This window comes from Oncorhynchus tshawytscha, linkage group LG21, assembly GCF_018296145.1.
Source record: "Oncorhynchus tshawytscha isolate Ot180627B linkage group LG21, Otsh_v2.0, whole genome shotgun sequence".
Lineage (NCBI taxonomy): Eukaryota > Metazoa > Chordata > Actinopteri > Salmoniformes > Salmonidae > Oncorhynchus > Oncorhynchus tshawytscha.
The window spans coordinates 30,665,580-30,692,102 of NC_056449.1; the positions used below are offsets into that span (position 1 = coordinate 30,665,580).

Here is a 26,523-nt window from a genome sequence, read left to right on the forward strand (position 1 = left end):
TACATTATATTATGTTAAGTTTGGTTACATTGTTACGTTATATTATGTTACATTATGTTTAGTTAAATTATGTTATATTACATTGTGTTATTTTACATTATGTTATGTTACATAATGTTATGTTACGTTATGTAACATTGTGTTATGTTAAGTTTTGTTATATTATTATATATTATGTTATGTTCAGTTAAATTATGTTATAGTATGTTAGGTTACATTATCTTATCTTATATTATGTTATGTTAGTTTATATTACATTATCTTATATTATGTTACTTTATTGGACATTATGTTGTGTTGTGTTATGTTATGCTATGTTATTTTACTTTATGTTTCATTATATTACGTTATGAGACATTGTTATGTTAAGTAATTATGTTATGTTATGTTGTGTTTTTACATTGAGTTTTGTTATATTATTTTATATTATGTTATGTTAAGTTAAGTAATGGTATGTTACACTATGTTATGTTACTTTATGTTATGTTAAATAACGTGATATTACGTTATGTGGAATTATGTAAAGTTACATTATGTTACATTATGTTACATTATGTTAAGTTCTGTTATATTATGTTATGTTATATTATATTATGCAACATCATGTTATGTCACGTTTTTCAATTCTGTTCTGTTATGCTATGTTATTTTACATTATGTTATGTTATATTATTTTATGTTATGGTGTGTTACATTATGATATGTTACATTCTGTTATGTTACACTATGTTATGTAACACTATGTTATGTTACATTATTTTATGTTATGCTGTGTTACATTACACTATGTTACGTTACATTATGTTATTTCACATGATGTTATGTTATATTATATTATGTTATATTACTTTAAGTTATGTTGTTTTACATTATGCTATATTATGTTACATTATGTTATTTTCTGTTATGTTAAGTTCTGTTATATTATGTTGTTTTATATTATATTATGCTACATTATGTTATGTTATATTACTTTAAGTTATGTTGTTTTACATTATGCTATATTATGTTACATTATGTTATGTTCTGTTACCTTATGTTATGCTGCATTATGTTATGTTACATTATATTTAGTGACGTTAATTTACATCAGGATATGCTATCTCTGACATGTCTATCTATGTGTTGTATTGTGTTATGTTTTGTTATATTATGTTGTGTTACATTATATTATGTTACGTTGTGTTACATAATTGTATGTTGTGTTATATTATGCTGTGTTATATTATATTATGTTGTGTTATATTATGCTGTGTTATATTATATTATGTTGTGTTATATTATGTTGTGTTATATGATGTTGTGTTATATTATGATGTGTTGTGTTATATTATGTTGTGTTTATTGTGTTGTGTTATATTATGTTGTGTTATATTATGTTGTGTTTATTATTTTGTGTAATAATATGTTGTGTTTATTATGTTGTGTTTATTATGTTGTGTTATATTATGTTGTGTTATATTATGCTGTGTTATATTGTGTTGTGTTATATTATGTATTATGTTGTGTTACATTATGATGTGTTGTGTTATATTATGTTGTGTAATATTATGTTGTGTTTATTATGTTGTGTTTATTATGTTGTGTTATATTATGTTGTGTTATATTATGCTGTGTTTATTATGTTGTGTTGTGTTATATTATGTTGTGTAATATTATGTTGTGTTTATTATGTTGTGTTTATTATGTTGTGTTATATTATGTTGTGTTATATTATGCTGTGTTTATTATGTTGTGTTGTGTTATATTATGTTGTGTAATATTATGTTGTGTTTATTATGTTATGTTTATTATGTTGTGTTTATTATGTTGTGTAATATTATGCTGTGTTATATTATGCTGTGTTATATTGTGTTGTGTTATATTGTGTTGTGTTATATTATGTTGTGTTATATTATGTTGTGTTATATTATGCTGTGTTATATTATGCTGTGTTATATTATGCTGTGTTATATTGTGTTGTGTTATATTGTGTTGTGTTATATTATGTTGCGTTATGTTATGTTATGCTGTGTTATATTATGTTGTGTTATATTATGCTGTGTTATATTATGCTGTGTTATATTATGTTGTGTTATATTATGCTGTGTTATATTATGCTGTGTTATATTATGCTGTGTTATGTTATATTATATTGTGTTATATTATATTATGTTGTGTTATATTATGTTGTGTTATGTTATGCTGTGTTATATTATGTTGTGTTATATTATGCTGTGTGATATTATATTATGTTGTGTTATATTATGTTGTGTTATATTATGGTGTGTTATATTATGTTGTGTTATATTATGTTGTGTTATATTATGCTGTTTGATATTATGATGTGTTGTGTTATATTATGTTGTGTAATATTATGTTGTGTTTATTATGTTGTGTTTATTATGTTTTGCACACAATCTGCACACATTGTATATAGACTCCCCCCTTTGTTTTCTACTGTGTTATTGACTTGTTAATTGTTTATTCCATGTGTAACTCTGTGTTGTCTGCTCACATTGCTATGCTTTATCTTGGCCAGGTCGCAGTTGCAAATGAGAACTTGTTCTCAACTGGCCTACCTGGTTAAATAAAGGTGAAATAAAAAATATAAAAAATAAAAAATAAATGTTGTGTTTATTATGTTGTGTAATATTATGCTGTGTTATATTATGTTGTGTTATATTATGCTGTGTTATATTGTGTTGTGTTATATTGTGTTGTGTTATATTGTGTTGTGTTATATTATGTTGCGTTATGTTATGCTGTGTTGTATTATACTGTGTTGTATTATGTTGTGTTGTGTTATATTATGTTGTGTTGTGTTTTAAGATGGTTAGGAAGGCATTTAAAAAAAATATCCAGGCATCCTCTACTGACGGGATGAGATCAATATCCTTCCAGGATACCCCGGCCAGGTCGATTAGAAAGGCCTGCTCGCTGAAGTGTTTCAGGGAGCGTTTGACAGTGATGAGTGGAGGTCGTTTGACCGCTGACCCATTACGGATGCAGGCAATGAGGCAGTGATCACTGAGATCTTGGTTGAAGACAGCAGAGGTGTATTTAGAGGGCAAGTTGGTTAGGATGATATCTATGAGGATGCCCGTGTTTAAGGCTTTGGGGAGGTACCTGGTAGGTTCATTGATAATTTGTGTGAGATTGAGGGCATCAAGATTAGATTGTAGGATGGCTGGGGTGTGAAGCATGTTCCAGTTTAGGTCGCCTAGCAGCACGAGCTCTGAAGATAGATGGGGGGCAATCAGTTCACATATGGTGTCCAGAGCACAGCTGGGGGCAGAGGGTGGTCTATAGCAGGCGGCAACGGTGAGAGACTTGTTTTTAGAGAGGTGGATTTTTAAAAGTAGAAGTTCAAATTGTTTGGGTACAGACCTGGATAGTAGGACAGAACTCTGCAGGCTATCTTTGCAGTAGATTGCAACACCGCCCCCTTTGGCAGTTCTATCTTGTCTGAAAATGTTGTAGTTTGGGATAAAAATTTCAGAATTTTTGGTGGTCTTCCTAAGCCAGGATTCAGACACAGCTAGAACATCCGGGTTGGCAGAGTGTGCTAAAGCAGTGAATAGAACAAACTTAGGGAGGAGGCTTCTAATGTTAACATGCATGAAACCAAGGCTTTTACGGTTACAGAAGTCATCAAAAGAGAGAGCCTGTGGAATAGGAGTGGAGCTAGGCACTGCAGGGCCTGGATTCACCTCTACATCGCCAGAGGAACAGAGGAGGAGTAGAATAAGGGTACGGCTAAAAGCAATAAGAATTGGTTGTCTAGAACATCTGGAACAGAGAGTAAAAGGAGCTTTCTGGGGGTGATAAAATAGCATCAAGGTCTTACAGACAAAGGTATGGTAGGATGTGAATACAGTGGAGGTAAACCTATGTATTGAGTGATGAAGAGAGAGATATTGTCTCTAGAAACATCATTGAAACCAGGAGATGTCATTGCATGTGTGGGTGGTGGAACTAATAGGTTGGATAAGGTATAGTGAGCAGGACTAGAGGCTCTACAGTGAAATAAGCCAATAAACACTAACCAGAACAGCAATGGACAAGGCATATTGACATTAAGGAGAGGCATGCTTAGTCAAGTGATCAAAAGGGTCCAGTGAGTAGAGAGGTTGGTTGGGGGTCATGGCGATTTAGACAGCTAGCCAGGCCATCGGTAGCAAGCTAGCATAGGATGGAGGTCTGTTATTAGCCACCTCTTGCGTTCCGTCAGTAGATTAGTGGGGTTCCGTGTGGTAGAGGGGATTAATCCAAATCAGACAACAACAAAAAAACAATACAGTGCCTTGCAAAAGTATTCGGCCCCCTTGAACTTTGCGATCTTTTGCCACATTTCAGGCTTCAAACATAAAGATATAAAACTGTATTTTTTTGTGATGAATCAACAACAAGTGGGACACAATCATGAAGTGGAACGACATTTATTGGATATTTCAAACTTTTTTAACAAACCAAAAACTGAAAAATTGGGCGTGCAAAATTTTTCAGCCCCCTTAAGTTAATACTTTGTAGCGCCACCTTTTGCTGCGATTACAGCTGTAAGTCGCTTGGGGTATGTCTCTATCAGTTTTGCACATCGAGAGACTGACATTTTTTCCCATTCCTCCTTGCAAAACAGCTCGAGCTCAGTGAGGTTGGATGGAGAGCATTTGTGAACAGCAGTTTTCAGTTCTTTCCACAGATTCTCGATTGGATTCAGGTCTGGACTTTGACTTGGCCATTCTAACACCTGGATATGTTTATTTTTGAACCATTCCATTGTAGATTTTGCTTTATGTTTTGGATCATTGTCTTGTTGGAAGACAAATCTCCGTCCCAGTCTCAGGTCTTTTGCAGACTACATCAGGTTTTCTTCCAGAATGGTCCTGTATTTGGCTCCTTCCATCTTCCCATCAATTTTAACCATCTTCCCTGTCCCTGCTGAAGAAAAGCAGGCCCAAACCATGATGCTGCCACCACCATGTTTGACAGTGGGGATGATGTGTTCAGGGTGATGGCCTGTGTTGCTTTTACGCCAAACATAACGTTTTGCATTGTTGCCAAAAAGTTCAATTTTGGTTTCATCTGACCAGAGCACCTTCTTCCATATGTTTGGTGTGTCTCCCAGGTGGCTTGTGGCAAACTTTAAACGACACTTTTTATGGATATCTTTAAGAAATGGCTTTCTTCTTGCCACTCTTCCATAAAGGCCAGATTTGTGCAATATACGACTGATTGTTGTCCTATGGACAGAGTCTCCCACCTCAGCTGTAGATCTCTGCAGTTCATCCAGAGTGATCATGGGCCTCTTGGCTGCATCTCTGATCAGTCTTCTCCTTGTATGAGCTGAAAGTTTAGAGGGACGGCCAGGTCTTGGTAGATTTGCAGTGGTCTGATACTCCTTCCATTTCAATATTATCGCTTGCACAGTGCTCCTTGGGATGTTTAAAGCTTGGGAAATATTTTTGTATCCAAATCCGGCTTTAAACTTCTTCACAACAGTATCTCGGACCTGCCTGGTGTGTTCCTTGTTCTTCATGATGCTCTCTGCGCTTTTAACGGACCTCTGAGACTATCACAGTGCAGGTGCATTTATACGGAGACTTGATTACACACAGGTGGATTGTATTTATCATCATTAGTCATTTAGGTCAACATTGGATCATTCAGAGATCCTCACTGAACTTCTGGAGAGAGTTTGCTGCACTGAAAGTAAAGGGGCTGAATAATTTTGCACGCCCAATTTTTCAGTTTTTGATTTGTTAAAAAAGTTTGAAATATCCAATAAATGTCGTTCCACTTCATGATTGTGTCCCACTTGTTGTTGATTCTTCACAAAAAAATACAGTTTTATATCTTTATGTTTGAAGCCTGAAATGTGGCAAAAGGTCGCAAAGTTCAAGGGGGCCGAATACTTTTCGCAAGGCACTGTAGATACAGTTATAGAGGCCCAAGAAGAAAAAATAATAATAATAATAAAAATAAATAAATTGTCCGATTGTCTATTCAGATAGCAGCCGATAAGACAGCTAACGGTTAGCAGGCCGCAGATGGCCGTTCAGGTAACGTCGCGACGGAGGAGCCAGCCGGATAACTCCTTCGGGTAGATAACGTCGGCAGTCCAGTTGTGAAGGCCCGGTGGGGCTCCGCGTAGGCAGTAAAACGGGTCCGGATAGGTGATTGTAGCCCAGGAGTGATTGATGGAACTCTTCAGCTGGCTAGCTCCGGAATAATTGATGCTTGCTCCGGAATCGACGAAAGCCGATAGTCACACGGATAGCAGCTAGCTAGCTGTGAGATCCAGGTATGAATGTCCAGAGTTAGCGGTTGAAATCCAAGGACATGGAGAGAAAAATTGGTCCGATATGTTCCGTTCCGAGCCGCGCTGCGCCGTACAAAACTGGCGATAGATTTTGGAGCTAAAGGATAGCTGATGACCACAAACTGTGGTTAGCTGAATACTAACGATTAGCCAGTAAAGAAGCTAACTAGCTTCTGATTAGCTTCTGATTAGCTTCTGGATTAGCTTCTGGCTAGCTTCTGGCTAGCTCCTGGCTAGTTTCCGGCTAGCTTCTTGGAGGATTACAGATTTGAGGTAAATAATACTTTTTAAAATAAATATAAATTGGATGAGGCGGGTTGCAGGAGAGTGTTTTGAAGATGAGTTTATGGAAAATTAAAAATATATATATAAAAAGGTATGTAAAAAAAGTTGTAAATATATATATATACGGGACACGACAAGACGAGGACAAAAGACATCTGAACTGCTATGCCATCTTGGAAATATTATGTTGTGTTTATTATGTTGTGTTATATTATGTTGTGTTATATTATGATGTGTTATTTTATATTACGTTGTGTTATATTATATTATGTTGTGTTATATTATATTGTGTTATATTGTGCTGTGGTATATTATGCTGTGTTATATTATGCTGTGTTATATTATGTTGTGTTATATTATGTTATGTTGTGGTATATTATATTAGGTTGTGTTATATTATATCGTGTTATATTATGCTGTGTTATATTATATTATGTTGTGTTATATTATATTATGTTGTGTTATATTATATTATGCTGTGTTATATTATGTTTTGTTATATTATGTTGTGTTATATTGGGTTGTGTTATATTGTGCTGTGTTATATTGTGTTGTGTAATATTATGATGTGTTATATTATGATGTGTTGTGTTATATTATGTTGTGTTTATTATGGTGTGTTATATTATGTTGTGTTATATTATGCTGTGTTATATTGTGATGTGTTATATTATGTTGTGTTATATTGTGCTGTGTTATTTTATGATGTGTTATATTATGTTGTGTTATATTGTGCTGTTATATTATGTTGTGTTATATTATATTAAGTTGTGTAATATTATGCTGTGTTATATTATGCTGTGTTATATTATATTATGTTGTGTTATATTATGCTGTGTTATATTATGTTGTGTTATATTATGCTGTATTATATTATGTTGTGTTATATTATGTTGTGTTATATTATGATGTGTTATGTCATGTTATATTCTGTTGTGTTATATTATGTTGTGTTGTGTAATATTATGTTGTGTTTATTATGTTGTGTTATATTATGCTGTGTTGTATTATACTGTGTTGTATTATGTTGTGTTGTGTTATATTATGTTGTGTTATATTATGCTGTGTTATAATGTGTTGTGTTATATTATGCTGTGTTATATTATGCTGTGTTATATTATGCTGTGTTTCATTATGCTGTGTTATATTGTGTTGTGTTATATTATGCTGTGTTGTATTATACTGTGTTGTATTATGTTGTGTTGTGTTATGTTATGTTGTGTTATATTATGCTGTGTTATAATGTGTTGTGTTATATTATGTTGTGTTATATTATGTTGTGTTATATTGTGTTGTGTTATATTATGCTGTGTTGTATTATGCTGTGGTGTATTATGTTGTGTTGCGTTATATTATGTTGTGTTATATTATGTTGTGTTATACTATGCTGTGTTGTATTATGCTGTGTTGTATTATGTTGTGTTGTGTTATATTATGTTATGTTATATTGTGTTGTGTTATATTATGCTGTGTTATATTATGCTGTGTTATATTATGTGGTGTTATATTATGCTGTGTTATATTATGCCGTGTTGTATTATTCTGTGTGTCACGTTCATTATAAAGATCGGACCAACGCGCAGCGTGGTATGCGTACATTCTTATTTATTTAAAGAATGAACACTGAACAAACTAACAAAATAACAAAACGAAACGTGAAGCTATACAAACGAGTGCTGACAGGCAACTACACATAGACAAGATCCCACAAACACCAAAGGGCAATGGCTACTTAAATATGATCCCCAATCAGAGACAACAATAAATAGCTGTCTCTGATTGCGAACCATTTCAGGCAAACATAGGATTACAAAAAACCCTAGACCTACTAAACCCTAGACAATAAAAAACCCTAGACAATACAAAACTAGCATACCCACCCTAGTCACACCCTGACCTAACCAAAATATAAAGAAAACAGACATATCTCAGGTCAGGGCGTGACACTGTGTTGTATTATGTTGTGTTGTGTAATGTTGTGTTATGTAATATTAAGTTAATGTGTAATGTATCTTACCCCTCCCATGAATTCACTCTCCTCCTCTCTGACCCTGGCCTGGTCCCACAGAGTGATCTCCAGCATGCGCTCTCTAAACTCCCTCCAGTGGACAGGCATGTACATGAACGTCTGGTTCCATTTAGGCTCCAGGGACTTCTTCACCGTTTTCGTTCTCCTTTTGCTTTTGTCACTAGAAGGAAGGATACCATATCCATTAAGATTATGGTTTAGGGCAGTAACACAACGTTGGTATGCGACAGTAATGCATAAATGGTTTAGGACAGTAATACAACCATGGTATAAGACAGTAATAAACCATGGTATAAGACAGACAGTACTACAACCATGGTATAAGACAGTAATACAACCATGGTATAAGACAGGCAGTAATACAACCATGGTATAAGACAGTAATACAACCATGGTATAAGACAGTAATACCACCATGGTATAAGACAGACAGTAATACAACCTGCTTCCATCACGTGGACTGGGATATGTTTCGTATTGCGTCAAACAACAACATTGACGAATACGCTGATTCGGTGAGCGAGTTCATTAGAACGTGCGTTGAAGATGTCGTTCCCATAGCGCGAACCACTGCTTTTAATCAGGGAAAGGTGACCGGAAACATGACCGAATACAAACAGTGTAGCTATTACCTCCGCAAGGCAATCAAACAAGCTAAGCGTCAGTATAGAGACAAAGTAGAATCGTCTACAGTCAATCACGGATTACAAAAAGAAAACAAGCCCAGTCACGGACCAGGATGTCTTGCTCCCAGGCAGACTAAATAACTTTTTTGCCCGCTTTGAGTTCAATACAGTGCCAGTGACACGGCCCGCAACCAAAACATGCGGATTCTTCTTCACTGCAGCCAAGGTGAGTAAAACATTTAAACATGTTAACCCTCGCAAGGCTGCAGGCCCAGACGGCATCCCCAGCCGCGCCCTCAGAGCATGCGCAGACCAGCTGGCTGGTGTGTTTACGGACATATTCAATCAATCCTTATCCCAGTCTGCTGTTCCCACATGCTTCAAGAGGGCCACCATTGTTCCTGTTCCCAAGAAAGCTAAGCTAACTGAGCTATACGACTACCGCTCGTAGCACTCACTTCCGTCATCATGAAGTGCTTTGAGAGACTAGTCAAGGACCATATCACCTCCACCCTACCTGACACCCTAGACCCACTCCAATTTGCTTACCGCCCAAATAGGTCCACAGACGATGCAACCTCAACCACACTGCACACTGCCCTAACCCATCTGGACAAGAGGAATACCTATGTGAGAATGCTGTTCATCGACTACAGCTCAGCATTTAACACCATAGTACCCTCCAAACTCGTCATCAAGCTCGAGACCCTGGGTCTCGACCCCGCCCTGTGCAACTGGGTACTGGACTTCCTGACGGGCCGCCCCCAGGTGGTGAGGGTAGGTAACAACATCTCCACCCCGCTGATCCTCAACACTGGGGCCCCACAAGGGTGCGTTCTGAGCCCTCTCCTGTGCTCCCTGTTCACCCACGACTGTGTGGCCACGCACGCCTCCAACTCACTCATCAAGTTTGCGGACGACACAACAGTGGCAGGCTTGATTACCAACAACGACGAGACGGCCTACAGGGAGGAGGTGAGGGCCCTCGGAGTGTGGTGTCAGGAAAATAAACTCACACTCAACGTCAACAAAACTAAGGAGATAATTGTGGACTTCAGGAAACAGCAGAGGGAACACCCCCTATCCACATCGATGGGACAGTAGTGGAGAGGGTAGTAAGTTTTAAGTTCCTCGGCGTACACATCACAGACAAACTGAATTGGTCCACCCACACAGACAGCATCGTGAAGAAGGCGCAGCAGCGCCTCTTCAAACTCAGGAGGCTGAAGAAATTCGGCTTGTCACCAAAAGCACTCACAAACTTCTACGGATGCACAATCGAGAGCATCCTGTCGGGCTGTATCACCACCTGGTACGGCAACTGCTCCGCCCACAACCGTAAGGCTCTCCAGAGGGTAGTGAGGTCTGCACAACGCATCACCAGGGGCAAACTACCTGCCCTCCAGGACACCTACACCACCCGATGTCACAGGAAGGCCATAAAGATCATCAAGGACAACAACCACCCGAGCCACTGCCTGTTCACCCCGCTATCATCCAGAAGGCGTGCATCAGTACAGGTGCATCAAAGCTGGGACCGAGAGACTGAAAAACAGCTTCTATCTCAAGGCCATCAGACTGTTAAACAGCCACCACTAATATTGAGTGGCTGCTGCCAACACACTGACTCAACTCCAGCCACTTTAATAATGGGAATTGATGGGAATTGATGTAAAATATATCACTAGCCACTTTAAACAATGCTACTTAATATAATGTTTACATACCCTATATTATTCATCTCACATGTATACGTATATACTGTACTCTATATCATCTACTGCATCTTTATGTAATACATGTATCACAAGCCGCATTAAACTATGCCACTTTGTTTACATACTCATCTCATATGTATATACTGTACTCGATACCATCTACTGTATCTTGCCTATGCTGCTCTGTACCATCACTCATTCATATATCTTTATGTACGTACTCTTTATTCTTTATCCCTTTACACTTGTGTGAAAAAGGTAGTAGTTTTGGAATTGTTAGGTTAGATTACTCGTTGGTTATTACTGCATTGTCGGAACTAGAAGCACAAGCATTTCGCTACACTCGCATTAACATCTGCTAACCATGTGTATGTGACAATTAAATTTGATATGATTTGATTTGATTTGACAACCATGGTACAAGACAGACAGTAATACAACCATGGTATAAGACAGACAGTAATACAACCATGGTATTAAACAGACAGTAATACAACCATGGTATGAGACAGACAGACAGTAATATAACCATGGTATAAGACACACAGTAATACAACCATGGTTTTAGACAGTAATACAACCATGGTATAAGACAGTAATACAACCATAGTATAAGACATACTGTAATACAACCATGGTATAAGACAGACAGTAATACAACCATGGTATAAGACAGACAGTAATACAACCATGATATAAAACAGTAATACAACCATGGCATAAGACAGTAATAAAACCATGGTGTAAAACAGACAGTAATACAACCACGGTATAAGACAGACAGTAATACAACCATGATATAAGACAGACAGTAATACAACCATGGTATAAGACAGTAATACAACCATAGTATAAGGCAGACAGTAGTACAACCATGGTATAAGACAGACAGTAATACAACCATTGTATAAGACAGACAGTAATACAACCATGGTATAAGACAGTAATACAACCATAGTATAAGGCAGACAGTAATACAACCATGGTATAAGACAGACAGTAATACAACCATGGTATAAGACAGACAGTAATACAACCATGATATAAGACAGACAGTAATACAACCATGGTATAAGACAGACAGTAATACAACCATGGTATAAGACAGACAGTAATACAACCATGGTATAAGACAGACAGTAATACAACCATGATATAAGACAGACAGTAATACAACCATGGTATAAGACAGTAATACAACCATGGTATAAGACAGACAGTAATACAACCATGGTATAAGACAGTAATACATCCACAGTATAAGACAGACAATAATCAACCATGGTATAAGACAGACAGTAATGCAACCATGGTATAAGACAGACAGTAATACAACCATGGTATAAGACAGACAGTAATACAACCATGGTATAAGACAGACAGTAATACAACCATGGTATAAGACAGACAGTAATACAACCATGGTATAAGACAGACAGTAATACAACCATGGTATAAGACAGACAGTAATATAACCATGGTATAAGACAGACAGTAATACAACCATGGTTTTAGACAGTAATACAACCATGGTATAAGACAGTAATACAACCATGGTATAAGACAGACAGTAATACAACCATGGTATAAGACAGACAGTAATACAACCATGGTATAAGACAGTAATACAACCATGGCATAAGACAGTAATAAAACCATGGTGTAAAACAGACAGTAATACAACCACGGTATGAGACAGTAATACAACAATGGTAAAAGACAGTAATACAACCATGGTATAAGACAGACAGTAATACAACCATGATATAAGACAGACAGTAATACAACCATAGTATAAGGCAGACAGTAATACAACCATGGTATAAGACAGACAGTAATACAACCATAGTATAAGACAGACAGTAATACAACGAAGGTATAACAAAGACAGTAATAAAACCATGGTATAAGACAGACAGTAATACAACCATGGTATAAGACAGACAGTAACACAACCATGGTATAAGACAGACAGTAATACAGCCATGGTATAAGACAGACAGTAATACAACCATGGTTTAAGACAGTAATACAACCATGGTATAAGACAGACAGTAATACAACCATGGTATAAGACAGACAGTAATATAACCATGGTATAAGACAGACAGTAATACAACCATGGTTTTAAACAGTAATACAACCATGGTATAAGACAGACAGTAATACAACCATTGTATAAAACAGACAGTAATACAACCATGGTATAAGACAGTAATACAACCATGGTATAAGACAGTAATACAACCATGGTATAAGACAGTAATACAACCATGGTATAAGACAGACAGTAATACAACCATGGTATAAGACAGTAATACAACCATGGTATCAGACAGACAGTAATACAACCATGGTATAAGATATACAGTTATACAACCATGCTATAAGACAGGCAGTAATACAACCATAATATAAGACATTAATACAACCATGGTATAAGACAGACAGTAATACAACCATGGTATAAGACAGAGAGTAATACAACCATGGTATGACAGACAGTAATACAACCATGGTATGAGACAGACAGTAATATAACCATGGTATAAGACAGACAGTAATACAACCATGGTTTTAGACAGTAATACAACCATGGTATAAGACAGTAATACAACCATAGTATAAGACATACTGTAATACAACCATGGTATAAGACAGACAGTAATACAACCATGGTATAAGACAGACAGTAATACAACCAGACAGTAATACAACCATAGTATAAGGCAGACAGTAGCACAACCATGGTATAAGACAGACAGGAATACAACCATTGTATAAGACAGACAGTAATACAACCATGGTATAAGACAGACAGTAATACAACCATGGTATAAGACAGGTAATACAACCATGGTATAAGACAGTAATACAACCATGGTATAAGACAGACAGTAATACAACCATGGTATAAGAAGACAGACAGTAATACAACCATGGTATAATACAACCATGGTATAAGACAGACAGTAATACAACCATGGTATAAGACAGACAGTAATACAACCATGGTATAAGACAGTAATACAACCATGGTATAAGACAGACAGTAATACAACCATGGTATAAGACAGACAGTAATACAACCATGGTATAAGACAGACAGTAATACAACCATGGTATAAGACAGACAGTAATACAACCATGGTATAAGAGACAGTAATACAACCATGGTATAAGACAGTAATACAACCATGGTATAAGACAGTAATACAACCATGGTATAAGACAGACAGTAATACAACCATGGTATAAGACAGACAGTAATACAACCATGGTATAAGACAGACAGTAATACAACCATGGTATAAGACAGACAGTAATACAACCATGGTATAAGACAGACAGTAATACAACCATGGTATAAGACAGACAGTAATACAACCATGGTATAAGACAGTAATACAACCATGGTATAAGACAGACAGTAATACAACCATGGTATAAGACAGACAGTAATACAACCATGGTATAAGACAGACAGTAATACAACCATGGTATAAGACAGACAGTAATACAACCATGGTATAAGACAGACAGTAATACAACCATGGTATAAGACAGACAGTAACAGTAATACAACCATGGTATAAGACAGACAGTAATACAACCATAAGGTATAATACAACCAGACAGTAATACAACCATGGTATAAGACAGACAGTAATACAACCATGGTATAGACAGTAATACAACCATGGTATAAGACAGACAGTAATACAACCATGGTATAAGACAAGACAGTAATACAACCATGGTATAAGACAGACAGTAATACAACCATGGAGTATAAGACAGGTATACAGATACAACCATGGTATAAGACAGACAGTAATACAACCATGGTATAAGACAGACAGTAATACAACCATGGTATAAGACAGACAGTAATACAACCATGGTATAAGACAGACAGTAATACAACCATGGTATAAGACAGACAGTAATACAACCATGGTATAAGACAGACAGTAATACAACCATGGTATAAGACAGACAGTAATACAACCATGGTATAAGAAGACAGTAATACAACCATGGTATAAGAGGTAATACAACCATGGTATAAGACAGACAGTAATACAACCATGGTATAAGACAGTAATACAACCATGGACAGTAATACAACCATGGCATAAGACAGACAATAATACAACCATGGTATAAGACAGACAGTAATACAACCATGGTATAAGGCAGTAATACAACCATAGTATAAGGCAGACAGTAATACAACCATGGTATAAGACAGACAGTAATACAACCATGGTATAAGACAGTAATACAACCATGGTTTAAGACAGACAGTAATACAACCATGGTATAAGACAGTAATACAACCATGGTATAAGACAGACAGTAATACAACCATGGTATAAGACAGACAGTAATACAACCATGGTATAAGACAGTAATACAACCATGGTATAAGACACAGTAATACAACCATGGTATAAAGACAGTAATACAACCATGGTATAACAGTAATACAACCATGGTATAAGACAGACAGTAATACAACCATGGTATAAGACAGACAGTAATACAACCATGGTATAAGACAGACAGTAATACAACCATGGTATAAGACAGACAGTAATACAACCATGGTATAAGACAGACAGTAATACAACCATGGTATAAGACAGACAGTAATACAACCATAAGACAGACAGTATAACCATGGTATAAGACAGTAATACAACCATGGTATAAGACAGACAGTAATACAACCATGGTATAAGACAGACAGTAATACAACCATGGTATAAGACAGACAGTAATACAACCATGGTATAAGACAGACAGTAATACAACCATGGTATAAGACAGACAGTAATACAACCATGGTACCATGGACAGACAGTAATACAACCATGGTATAAGACAGACAGTAATAAAACCATGGTATAAGACAGACAGTAATACAACCATGGTATAAGACAGACAGTAATACAACCATGGTATAAGACAGACAGTAATACAACCATGGTATAAGACAGACAGTAATACAACCATGGTATAAGACAGACAGTAATACAACCATGGTATAAGACAGACAGTAATACAACCATGGTATAAGACAGACAGTAATACAACCATGGTATAAGACAGACAGTAATACAACCATGGTATAAGACAGACAGTAATACAACCATGGTATAAGACAGTAATACAACCATGGTATAAGACAGTATAAGACAGTACAGTAATACAACCATGGTATAAGACAGACAGTAATACAACCATGGTATAAGACAGTAATACAACCAGTAATACAACCATGGTATAAGACAGACAGTAATACAACCATGGTATAAGACAGACAGTAATACAACCATGGTATAAGACAGACAGTAATACAACCATGGTATAAGACAGACAGTAATACAACCATGGTATAAGACAGACAGTAATACAACCATGGTATAAGACAGACAGTAATACAACCATGGTATAAGTAATACAACCATGGTATAAGACAGACAGTAATACAACCATGGTATAAGACAGACAGTAATACAACCATGGTATAAGACAGACAGTAATACAACCATGGTATAAGACAGTAATACAACCAGTAATAATACAACCATGGTATAAGACAGACAGTAATACAACCATGGTATAAGACAGACAGTAATACAACCATGGTATAAGACAGACAGTAATACAACCATGGTATAAGACAGACAGTAATACAACCATGGAATAAGACAGACAGTAATACAGCCATGGTATAAGACAGACAGTAATACAACCATGGTTTAAGACAGTAATACAACCATGGTATAAGACAGACAGTAATACAACCATGATATAAGACAGACAGTAATACAACCATGGTATAAGACAGTAATACAACCATAGTATAAGGCAGACAGTAGCACAACCATGGTATCAGAAAGACAGGAAAAAAACCATGGTATAAGACAGACAGGAATACAACCATTGTATAAGACAGACAGTAATACAACCATGGTATCAGAAAGACAGGAATAAAACCATGGTATAAGACAGACAGTAATACAACCATGGTATAAGACAGACAGTAACACAACCATGGAATAAGACAGACAGTATTACAGCCATGGTATAAGACAGACAGTAATACAACCATGGTTTAAGACAGTAATACAACCATGGTATAAGACAGACAGTAATACAACCATGGTATAAACAGACAGTAATACAACCCATGGTATAAGAAGACAGTAATACAACCATGGTATAAGACAGACAGTAATACAACCATGGTATATAAACCATGGTATACAGACAGAGTAATACAACCATGGTATACAACCATGGTATAAGACAGTAATACAACCATGGTATAAGACAGACAGTAATACAACCATGGTATAAGACAGACAGTAATACAACCATGGTATAAGACAGTATACAACCATGGTATAAGACAGACAGTAAAGACAGTAATACAACCATGGTATAAGACAGACAGTAATACAACCCAGTAATACAACCATGGTATAAGACAGACAGTAATACAACCATGGTATAAGACAGACAGTAATACAACCATGGTATAAGACAGACAGTAATACAACCATGGTATAAAGACAGACAGTAATACAACCATGGTATAAGACAGACAGTAATACAACCATGGTATAATACAACCATGGTATAAGACAGACAGTAATACAACCATGGTATAAGACAGACAGTAATACAACCATGGTATAAGACAGACAGTAATACAACCATGGTATAAGACAGACAGTAATACAACCATGGTAGACAGACAGTAATACAACCATGGTATAAGACAGAAGTAATACAACCATGGTATAAGACAGTAATACAACCATGGTATAAGACAGACAGTAATACAACCATGGTATAAGACAGACAGTAATACAACCATGGTATAAGACAGACAGTAACAACCATGGTATAAGACAGACAGTAAACCAAGACAGACAGTAATACAACCATGGTATAAGACAGACAGTAATACAACCATGGTATAAGACAGTAATACAACCATGGTATAAGACAGTAATACAACCATGGTATAAGACAGACAGTAATACAACCATGGTATAAGACATGGTATAAGACAGACAGTAATACAACCATGGTATAAGACAGACAGTAATACAACCATGGTATAAGACAGACAGTAATACAACCATGGTATAAGAAGACAGTAATACAACCATGGTATAAGACAGACAGTAATACAACCATGGTATATAAGACAGACAGTAATACAACCATGGTATAAGACAGACAGTAATACAACCATGGTATAAGAAGACAGTAATACAACCATGGTATAAGACAGTAATACAACCATGGTATAAGACAGACAGTAATACAACCATGGTATAAGACAGACAGTAATACAACCATGGTATAAGACAGACAGTAATACAACCAGACAGTAATACAACCATGGTATAAGACAGACAGTAATACAACCATGGTATAAGACAGACAGTAATACAACCATGGTATAGAAGACAGACAGTAATACAACCATGGTATAAGACAGACAGTAATACAACCATGGTATAAGACAGACAGTAATACAACCATAAGACAGTATAAGACAGACAGTAATACAACCATGGTATAAGACAGTAATACAACCATGGTATAAGACAGACAGTAATACAACCATGGTATAAGACAGTAATACAACCATGGTATAAACAACAGACAGTAATACAACCATGGTATAAGACAGACAGTAATACAACCATGGTATAAGACAGACAGTAATACAACCATGGTAATACAACCATGGTATAAGACAGACAGTAATACAACCATGGTATAAGACAGACAGTAATACAACCATGGTATAAGACAGACAGTAATACAACCATGGTATAAGACAGACATAATAAACATGGTATAAGACAGTAATACAACCATGGTATAAGACAGTAATACAACCAGTATAAGGCAGACAGTAATACAACCATGGTATAAGACAGACAGTAATACAACCATGGTATAAGACAGACAGTAATACAACCATGGTATAAGACAGACAGTAATACAACCATGGTATAAGTAATACAACCATGGACAGTAATACAACCATGGTATAAGACAGACAGTAATACAACCATGGTATAAGACAGACAGTAATACAACCATGGTATAGTAATACAACCAGTATAAGACAGACAGTAATACAACCATGGTATAAGACAGACAGTAATACAACCATGGTATAAGACAGACAGTAATAACAACCATGGTATAAGAAGACAGTAATACAACCATGGTATAAGACAGACAGTAATACAACCATGGTATACAACCATGGTATAAGACAGACAGTAATACAACCATGGTATAAGACAGACAGTAATACAACCATGGTATAAGACAGACAGTAATACAACCATGGTATAAGACAGTAATACAACCATGGTATAAGACAGACAGTAATACAACCATGGTATAAGACACAGTAATACAACCATGGTATAAGACAGACAGTAATACAACCATGGTATATAAGTAATACAAGTATAAGACAGACAGTAATACAACCATGGTATAAGACAGACAGTAATACAACCATGGTATAAGACAGTAATACAACCATGGTATAAGACAGACAGTAATACAACCATGGTATAAGACAGACAGTAATACAACCATGGTATAAGACAGTAATACAACCATGGTATAAGACAGACAGTAATACAACCATGGTATAAGACAGACAGTAATACAACCATGGTATAAGACAGACAGTAATACAACCATGGTATAAGACAGTAATACAACCATGGTATAAGACAGACAGTAATACAACCATGGTATAAGACAGACAGTAATACAACCATGGTATAAGACAGACAGTAATACAACCATGGTATAAGACAGACAGTAATACAACCATGGTATAAGACAGTAATACAACCATGGTATAAGACAGACAGTAATACAACCATGGTATAAGACAGACAGTAATACAACCATGGTATAAGACAGACAGTAATACAACCATGGTATAAGACAGACAGTAATACAACCATGGTATAAGACAGTAATACAAAGACAGTAATACAACCATGGTATAAGACAGACAGTAATACAACCACAGACAGTAATACAACCATGGTATAAGACAGACAGTAATACAACCATGGTATAAGACAGACAGTAATACAACCATGGTATAAGACAGACTAATACAACCATGGTATAAGACAGACAGTAATACAACCATGGTATAAGACAGACAGTAATACAACCATGGTATAAGACAGTAATACAACCATGGTATAAGACAGACAGTAATACAACCATGGTATAAGACAGACAGTAATACAACCATGGTATAAGAAGACAGTAATACAACCATGGTATAAGACAGACAGTAATACAACCATGGTATACAGTAATACAAAGTATAACAGACAGTAATACAACCATGGTATAAGACAGACAGTAATACAACCATGGTATAAGACAGACAGTAATACAACCATGGTATAAGACAGACAGTAATACAACCATGGTATAAGACAGACAGTAATACAACCATGGTATAAGACAGACAGTAATACAACCATGGTATAAGACAGACAGTAATACAACCATGGTATAAGACAGACAGTAATACAACCATGGTTTAAGACAGTAATACAACCATGGTATAAGACAGACAGTAATACAACCATGGTATAAGACAGACAACCATGGTATAATACAACCATGGTATAAGACAGACAGTAATACAACCATGGTATAAGACAGACAGTAATACAACCATGACAGTATAAGACAGACAGTAATACAACCATGGTATACAGACAGTACAAATACAACCATGGTATAAGACAGACAGTAAACAACCATGGTATAAGACAGTAATACAACCATGGTATAAGACAGACAGTAATACAACCATGGTATAAGACAGACAGTAATACAACCATGGTATAAGACAGACAGTAATACAACCATGGTATAAGACAGTAATACAACCATGGTATAAGACAGTAATACAACCATGGTATAAGACAGTAATACAACCATGGTATAAGCCAGGCAGTAATACAACCATGGTATAAGACAGACAGTAATACAACCATGGTATGAGACAGTAATACAACCATGATATAAGACAGTAATACAACCATGGTATAAGACAGTAATACAACCATGGTATAAGACAGTAATACAACCATGGTAAAAGACAGACAGTAATACAACCATGGTATAAGACAGACAGTAATACAACCATGATATAAGACAGACAGTAATACAACCATGGTATAAGACAGTAATACAACCATAGTATAAGGCAGACAGTAGCACAACCATGGTATAAGACAGACAGGAATACAACCATTGTATAAGACAGACAGTAATGGTACAACCATGGTATAAGACAGACAGACAGTAATACAACCATAGTATAAGGCAGACAGTAATACAACCATGGTATAAGACAGACAGTAATACAACCATGGTATAAGACAGACAGTAATACAACCATGGTATAAGACAGACAGTAATACAACCATGGTATAAGACAGACAGTAATACAACCATGGTATAAGACAGACAGTAATACAACCATGGTATAAGACAGTAATACAACCATGGTATAAGACAGACAGTAATACAACCATGGTATAAGACAGACAGTAATACAACCATGGTATAAGACAGACAGTAATACAACCATGGTATAAGACAGACAGTAATACAACCATGGTATAAGACAGACAGTAATACAACCATGGTATAAGACAGACAGTAATACAACCATGGTATAAGACAGACAGTAATACAACCATGGTATAAGACAGACAGTAATACAACCATGGTATAAGACAGACAGTAATACAACCATGGTATAAGACAGACAGTAATACAACCATGGTATAAGACAGTAATACAACCATGGTATAAAACAGACAGTAATACAACCATGGTATGAGACAGTAATACAACCATGGTATAAGACAGTAATACAACCATGGTATAAGACAGACAGTAATACAACCATGGTATAAGACAGTAATACAACCATGGTATAAGACAGTAATACAACCATGGTATAAGAAGACAGTAATACAACCATGGTATAAGACAGACAGTAATACAACCATGGTATAAGACAGACAGTAATACAACCATGGTATAAGACAGTAATACAACCATGGTATAAGACAGACAGTAATACAACCATGGTATAAGACAGACAGTAATACAACCATGGTATAAGACAGACAGTAATACAACCATGGTATAAGACAGTAATACAACCATGGTATAAGACAGTAATACAACCATAGTATAAGGCAGACAGTAATACAACCATGGTATAAGACAGACAGTAATACAACCATGGTATAAGACAGACAGTAATACAACCATGGTATAGGACAGACAGTAATACAACCATGGTATAAGACAGACAGTAATACAACCATGGTATAAGACAGACAGTAATACAACCATGGTATAAGACAGTAATACAACCATGGTATAAGACAGACAGTAATACAACCATGGTATAAGACATCCAGTAATACAACCATGGTATAAGACAGAAAGTAACACAACCATGGTATAAGACATACAGTAATACAACCATGGTATAAGACAGACAGTAAACAACCATGGTATAAGACAGTAATATACAACCATGGTATAAGACAGTAATACAACCATGGTATAAGACAGAGAGTAATACAACCATGGTATAAGACAGTTAGCTCCCAGGATGGTGACTATGAGCTGGTGACCCACCTTGTCGTACCACAGTTTGACCTGGAGGGAGAGTAGAGTTGTGTTCTTATGAGGTGAGGAACTCTGATGTATTGGGAGGGTCTAACATTAAAGCATAGCATATAGCAGTCTAGCAATACAACACAGCAGTAGCCAATATGTATTTTAGTAAGAGTTTATTAGAAGCCAATGTCTGGAAGCCATATCATGCATCTAGACACAGGTGGTGGTTTCAAAGACTGATGTTGATGTTTTATTTGCAAACAAAAGATAAGTGATGGAAAACTATTCAAAATACTTGATTCAGATTTCAAACTAATAAGAACATGCTTTGAAACTATTTAAAACTCAAAAGAAAATGCTTTGCTCCTTTTTTGCAAAACAAAATACGGTCAAGTGAAACAATTATCTAAGATTTAAAACACTAGTTGCACAACCGAGAGGCTCCCTTACAAAACAACATTTTTATGCTGCAAACTTACCACAAGTTTGTGGCAAATTTGCTGCGAGCTAAATGGTGTGCTACAAAATGTTGTTGAAGTTTGCAAATGTTTGCCACTATTGGTGAATCTGTGGCAAACCTTAGGCAACAATAATATGTATTGCCATTTGTGGCAAACAGTTCGCTATAGTTTTTTTTCTGGCACAAGAGTCTATTTGAATCTCTGGTTAACCTGTGGAAGCAACATTTACCACAAGATGTTTCTGGTGAACACATGAGTTCCAAGAACAGTAACCGTTTACGACCAATCAAGGGAATTAGAAACATCCGTTGGAAAATGGAAACAAAGCTAGCTACAGTACCTACCAAAATTGTCCGGTGAGTGTCTAATTATTAATGAAACTTCCTAATAAACTTGAACATCTTATTAGCTAAAAGCCTATTTCGCAATGTCATGTTTAATAGGATAGAGTGAAACCCATTTTGTTGATACCAGTTTCAATCTGTCAATGCCACTGACTGACTGGCTAGCATTTTGCTAGCTAACATAAGCTATTATATTTTTGCACAATTCATGTGATAGGTAGCTAGCCAACCACTGATTTGCCTGAACACATATTTTTAGCTGAATACGTTGGTGTTTTTTAATACCAATATGCATGTCAATATGCTTGTGTCACGGCTCTCTAGCATCTTAGCTAGCCCAATAGCTAAGGTAGGTAACTAGCTAAGAACAAAATTTGTCAATTTGACATCAAAGCAAAACTTCACTTTTGCAGATGGATACCCTTCGCCTACCTGTGGTGTTGGAAGAGGCTGTTTAGGGAGGAAGATTCATCAACACCCTGGAAATATGTTTGTGGTGCACTACCTCGTAACGCTTTTTTGGAGTGATAAATGAATCTGTGTTAATACCCTTTAAGACAGACAGTGTCATCGGCATGTATGCTTTGTTTTTCTCAGATTTCAATCTGTGTGTACATGAAGTTTAGCTGAGGCTTTAGTCTGATGTTTGGACTGTTTGATTCATGAAATAATATAAATAAATTCTAACAATCAATCCTATCTTATGTTTAGTATCTTGTCAAATAAAACATACTTAGACAATAGGGCTTTGTTTCAATGTGCGATTAAAAATGTGCTTATTCAAAAAATAAAAAAATAAAACCTCATTAACCTACAGACAATACCCAATAATGACAAAGCAAAAACAGGTTTTTCAAAAAAATGTATATATATATTGCATTTACATTAGTATTCAGACTCTTTGCTCAAAACATTCAGCAGGTCCAGCAGGTATATCTCACTGGTCATCCCCAAAGCCAACACCTCCTTTGGCCGCCTTTCCTTCCAGTTTTCTGCTGCCAGTGACTGGAACGAATTACAAAAATTGCTGAAGCTGGAGACTTACATTTCCCTCACTAACTTTATACATCAGCTATCTGAGCAGCTAACCGATCGATGCAGCTGTAAATAGTCCATCTGTAAATAGCCCACCCAATCTACCTACCTCATCCCCATATTGTTTTTATTTACTTTGCTGCTCTTTTGCACACCAGTATCACTACTTACACACCATCATCTGCTCATCATCGTCTGTTCTTCTTTCACTCCAGTGTTAATCTGCTACATTGTAATTACTTTTCTACTATGGCCTATTTATTGCCATACCTCCTCATGCCCTTTGCACACACTGTATGTACACTTTATTTTTTTCCTATTGTGTTATTGACTGTACGCTTGTTTATTCCATGTGTAACTCTGTGTTGTTGTTTCTGTCGCACTGCTTTGCTTTATATTGGCCAGGTCGCAGTTGTAAATGAGAACTTGTTCTCAACTAGCTTACCTGGTTATATAAAGGTGAAATAAAAAAATTAAGATGGGATCCAAACCAGTCCAGTATTCTCTCAATAACATACGTAGATGGGAACCAAACCAGCCCTGTATTCTCTCAATAACTTATAGAAAAGGGAACCAAATAAATATCTTTGAAACTTAGGACAGTGTCTATTGATTTAGATCAGCCAAATGACAGATAGCACATTGTTGTTCCTCCACCCATAAGGCCCCTCATCCTCATTAACTAGCTTAAACCTTAACGAGAACAGCATTAACTAATTAAGAGATCCAACCAATCCCCTTAGTGAGTGATAGTGATTGGCCACAGAGCAGCAGTACATCATGGCTACTTACTGAGACGTGTCCAGACAGGCACTGTGGGGAGTAGCGGAGCATCCCGGGACTCATGGGAGATGTGACGGATATTGCTCGACCCATCTTCTGGGATTCAAATAAACTCGAACCTGCAGACACAAGCAAATCTGTGTTATTTTCACTTAAAGGTTAAGGTGTGTAGGGGCTTGTTTTCTTTCAATCATTGTGTTATTTTTACAGAAAGGTTCAGGTGTGTAGGGGCTTTTTCATTTCTATATAATTTATCTTTGTTTCATAGTATAGTTTATTTAATTTTTATTTAGCAAAGTCACATGTTTTCTTAATTGACAGTATGTTTGCCAATCAGTTGGGCTGCCAGACGTATTTGCCATACCTTTGCCTCATCCCACTCAACCATACCATTTTTCAATTCCTCATCAATCCAAGGGGTATTAACAGTTTTTACAGTCATTTTCTTAATGGGTGCATGTTTATTAGTAACTGCAATAAGACATTTCATAAATGTGTGAAGTGCCTCATCTGATTGCTCCTCATTACACACCACAGGCAAACAAATATTATTTACATCAACATATGAATCACTACAAAATGTATGACCTCTTATACACTATATTAGGCCCAGTCTTTGGAACTGCTTTTTTTCCTAGATATGGCTATAATATTGTGATCACTACATCCTATGGATTTGGATACTGCTTTAAAGCAAATTTCTGCAGCATTAGTAAAGATGTGATCAATACATGTTGATGATTTCATTCCTGTACTGTTTGTAACTACCCTGGTAGATTGACTGACAACCTGAACCAGGTTGCAGGCACTGATGAGAGCCAGTCAATATTTAAATCACCCAGAAAATGTACTTCTCTGTTGATATCACCTACATTTTCAAGCATTTCACACATAATATCCAGATACTGACTGTTAGCACTTGGTGGTCTATAGCAGCTTCCCACAAGAATGGGCTTTAGGGGGCCTCCCGAGTTGCACAGTGGTCTAAGGCTGTGCCACTAGAGATTCTTGGTTTGAGTCCAGGCTCTGTCGCAGCCGGCAGTGACCGGGAGACCCATGGGACGGCGCACAATTGGCCCAGCGTCGTCCGGGTTAGGGGAGGGTTTGGCCGGCAGGGATGACCCATCGGGCACTAGCGACTCCTGTTGCGGGGCAGGTACAATGCACACTGACACGGTCGCCAGGTGTACGGT

At 36.4% G+C, this 26,523-nt stretch overlaps 1 protein-coding gene across 1 annotated transcript in view; it reads right to left on the reverse strand.

The window, feature by feature from the left end:
• The window catches only part of LOC112229178 (regulating synaptic membrane exocytosis protein 2-like), a 141,833-nt gene that overhangs the window by 100,718 nt on the left and 14,592 nt on the right, over window positions 1–26,523 (reverse strand). Inside the window, exons 4-6 of the mRNA XM_042303008.1 lie at window positions 25,340–25,449; window positions 22,673–22,746; window positions 8,604–8,775 (exon numbers count right to left, since the gene is read on the reverse strand). Of these exons, the coding sequence (XP_042158942.1) occupies window positions 8,604–8,775; window positions 22,673–22,746; window positions 25,340–25,449 (356 nt within the window). The remainder of the gene's footprint in view (window positions 1–8,603; window positions 8,776–22,672; window positions 22,747–25,339; window positions 25,450–26,523) is intronic.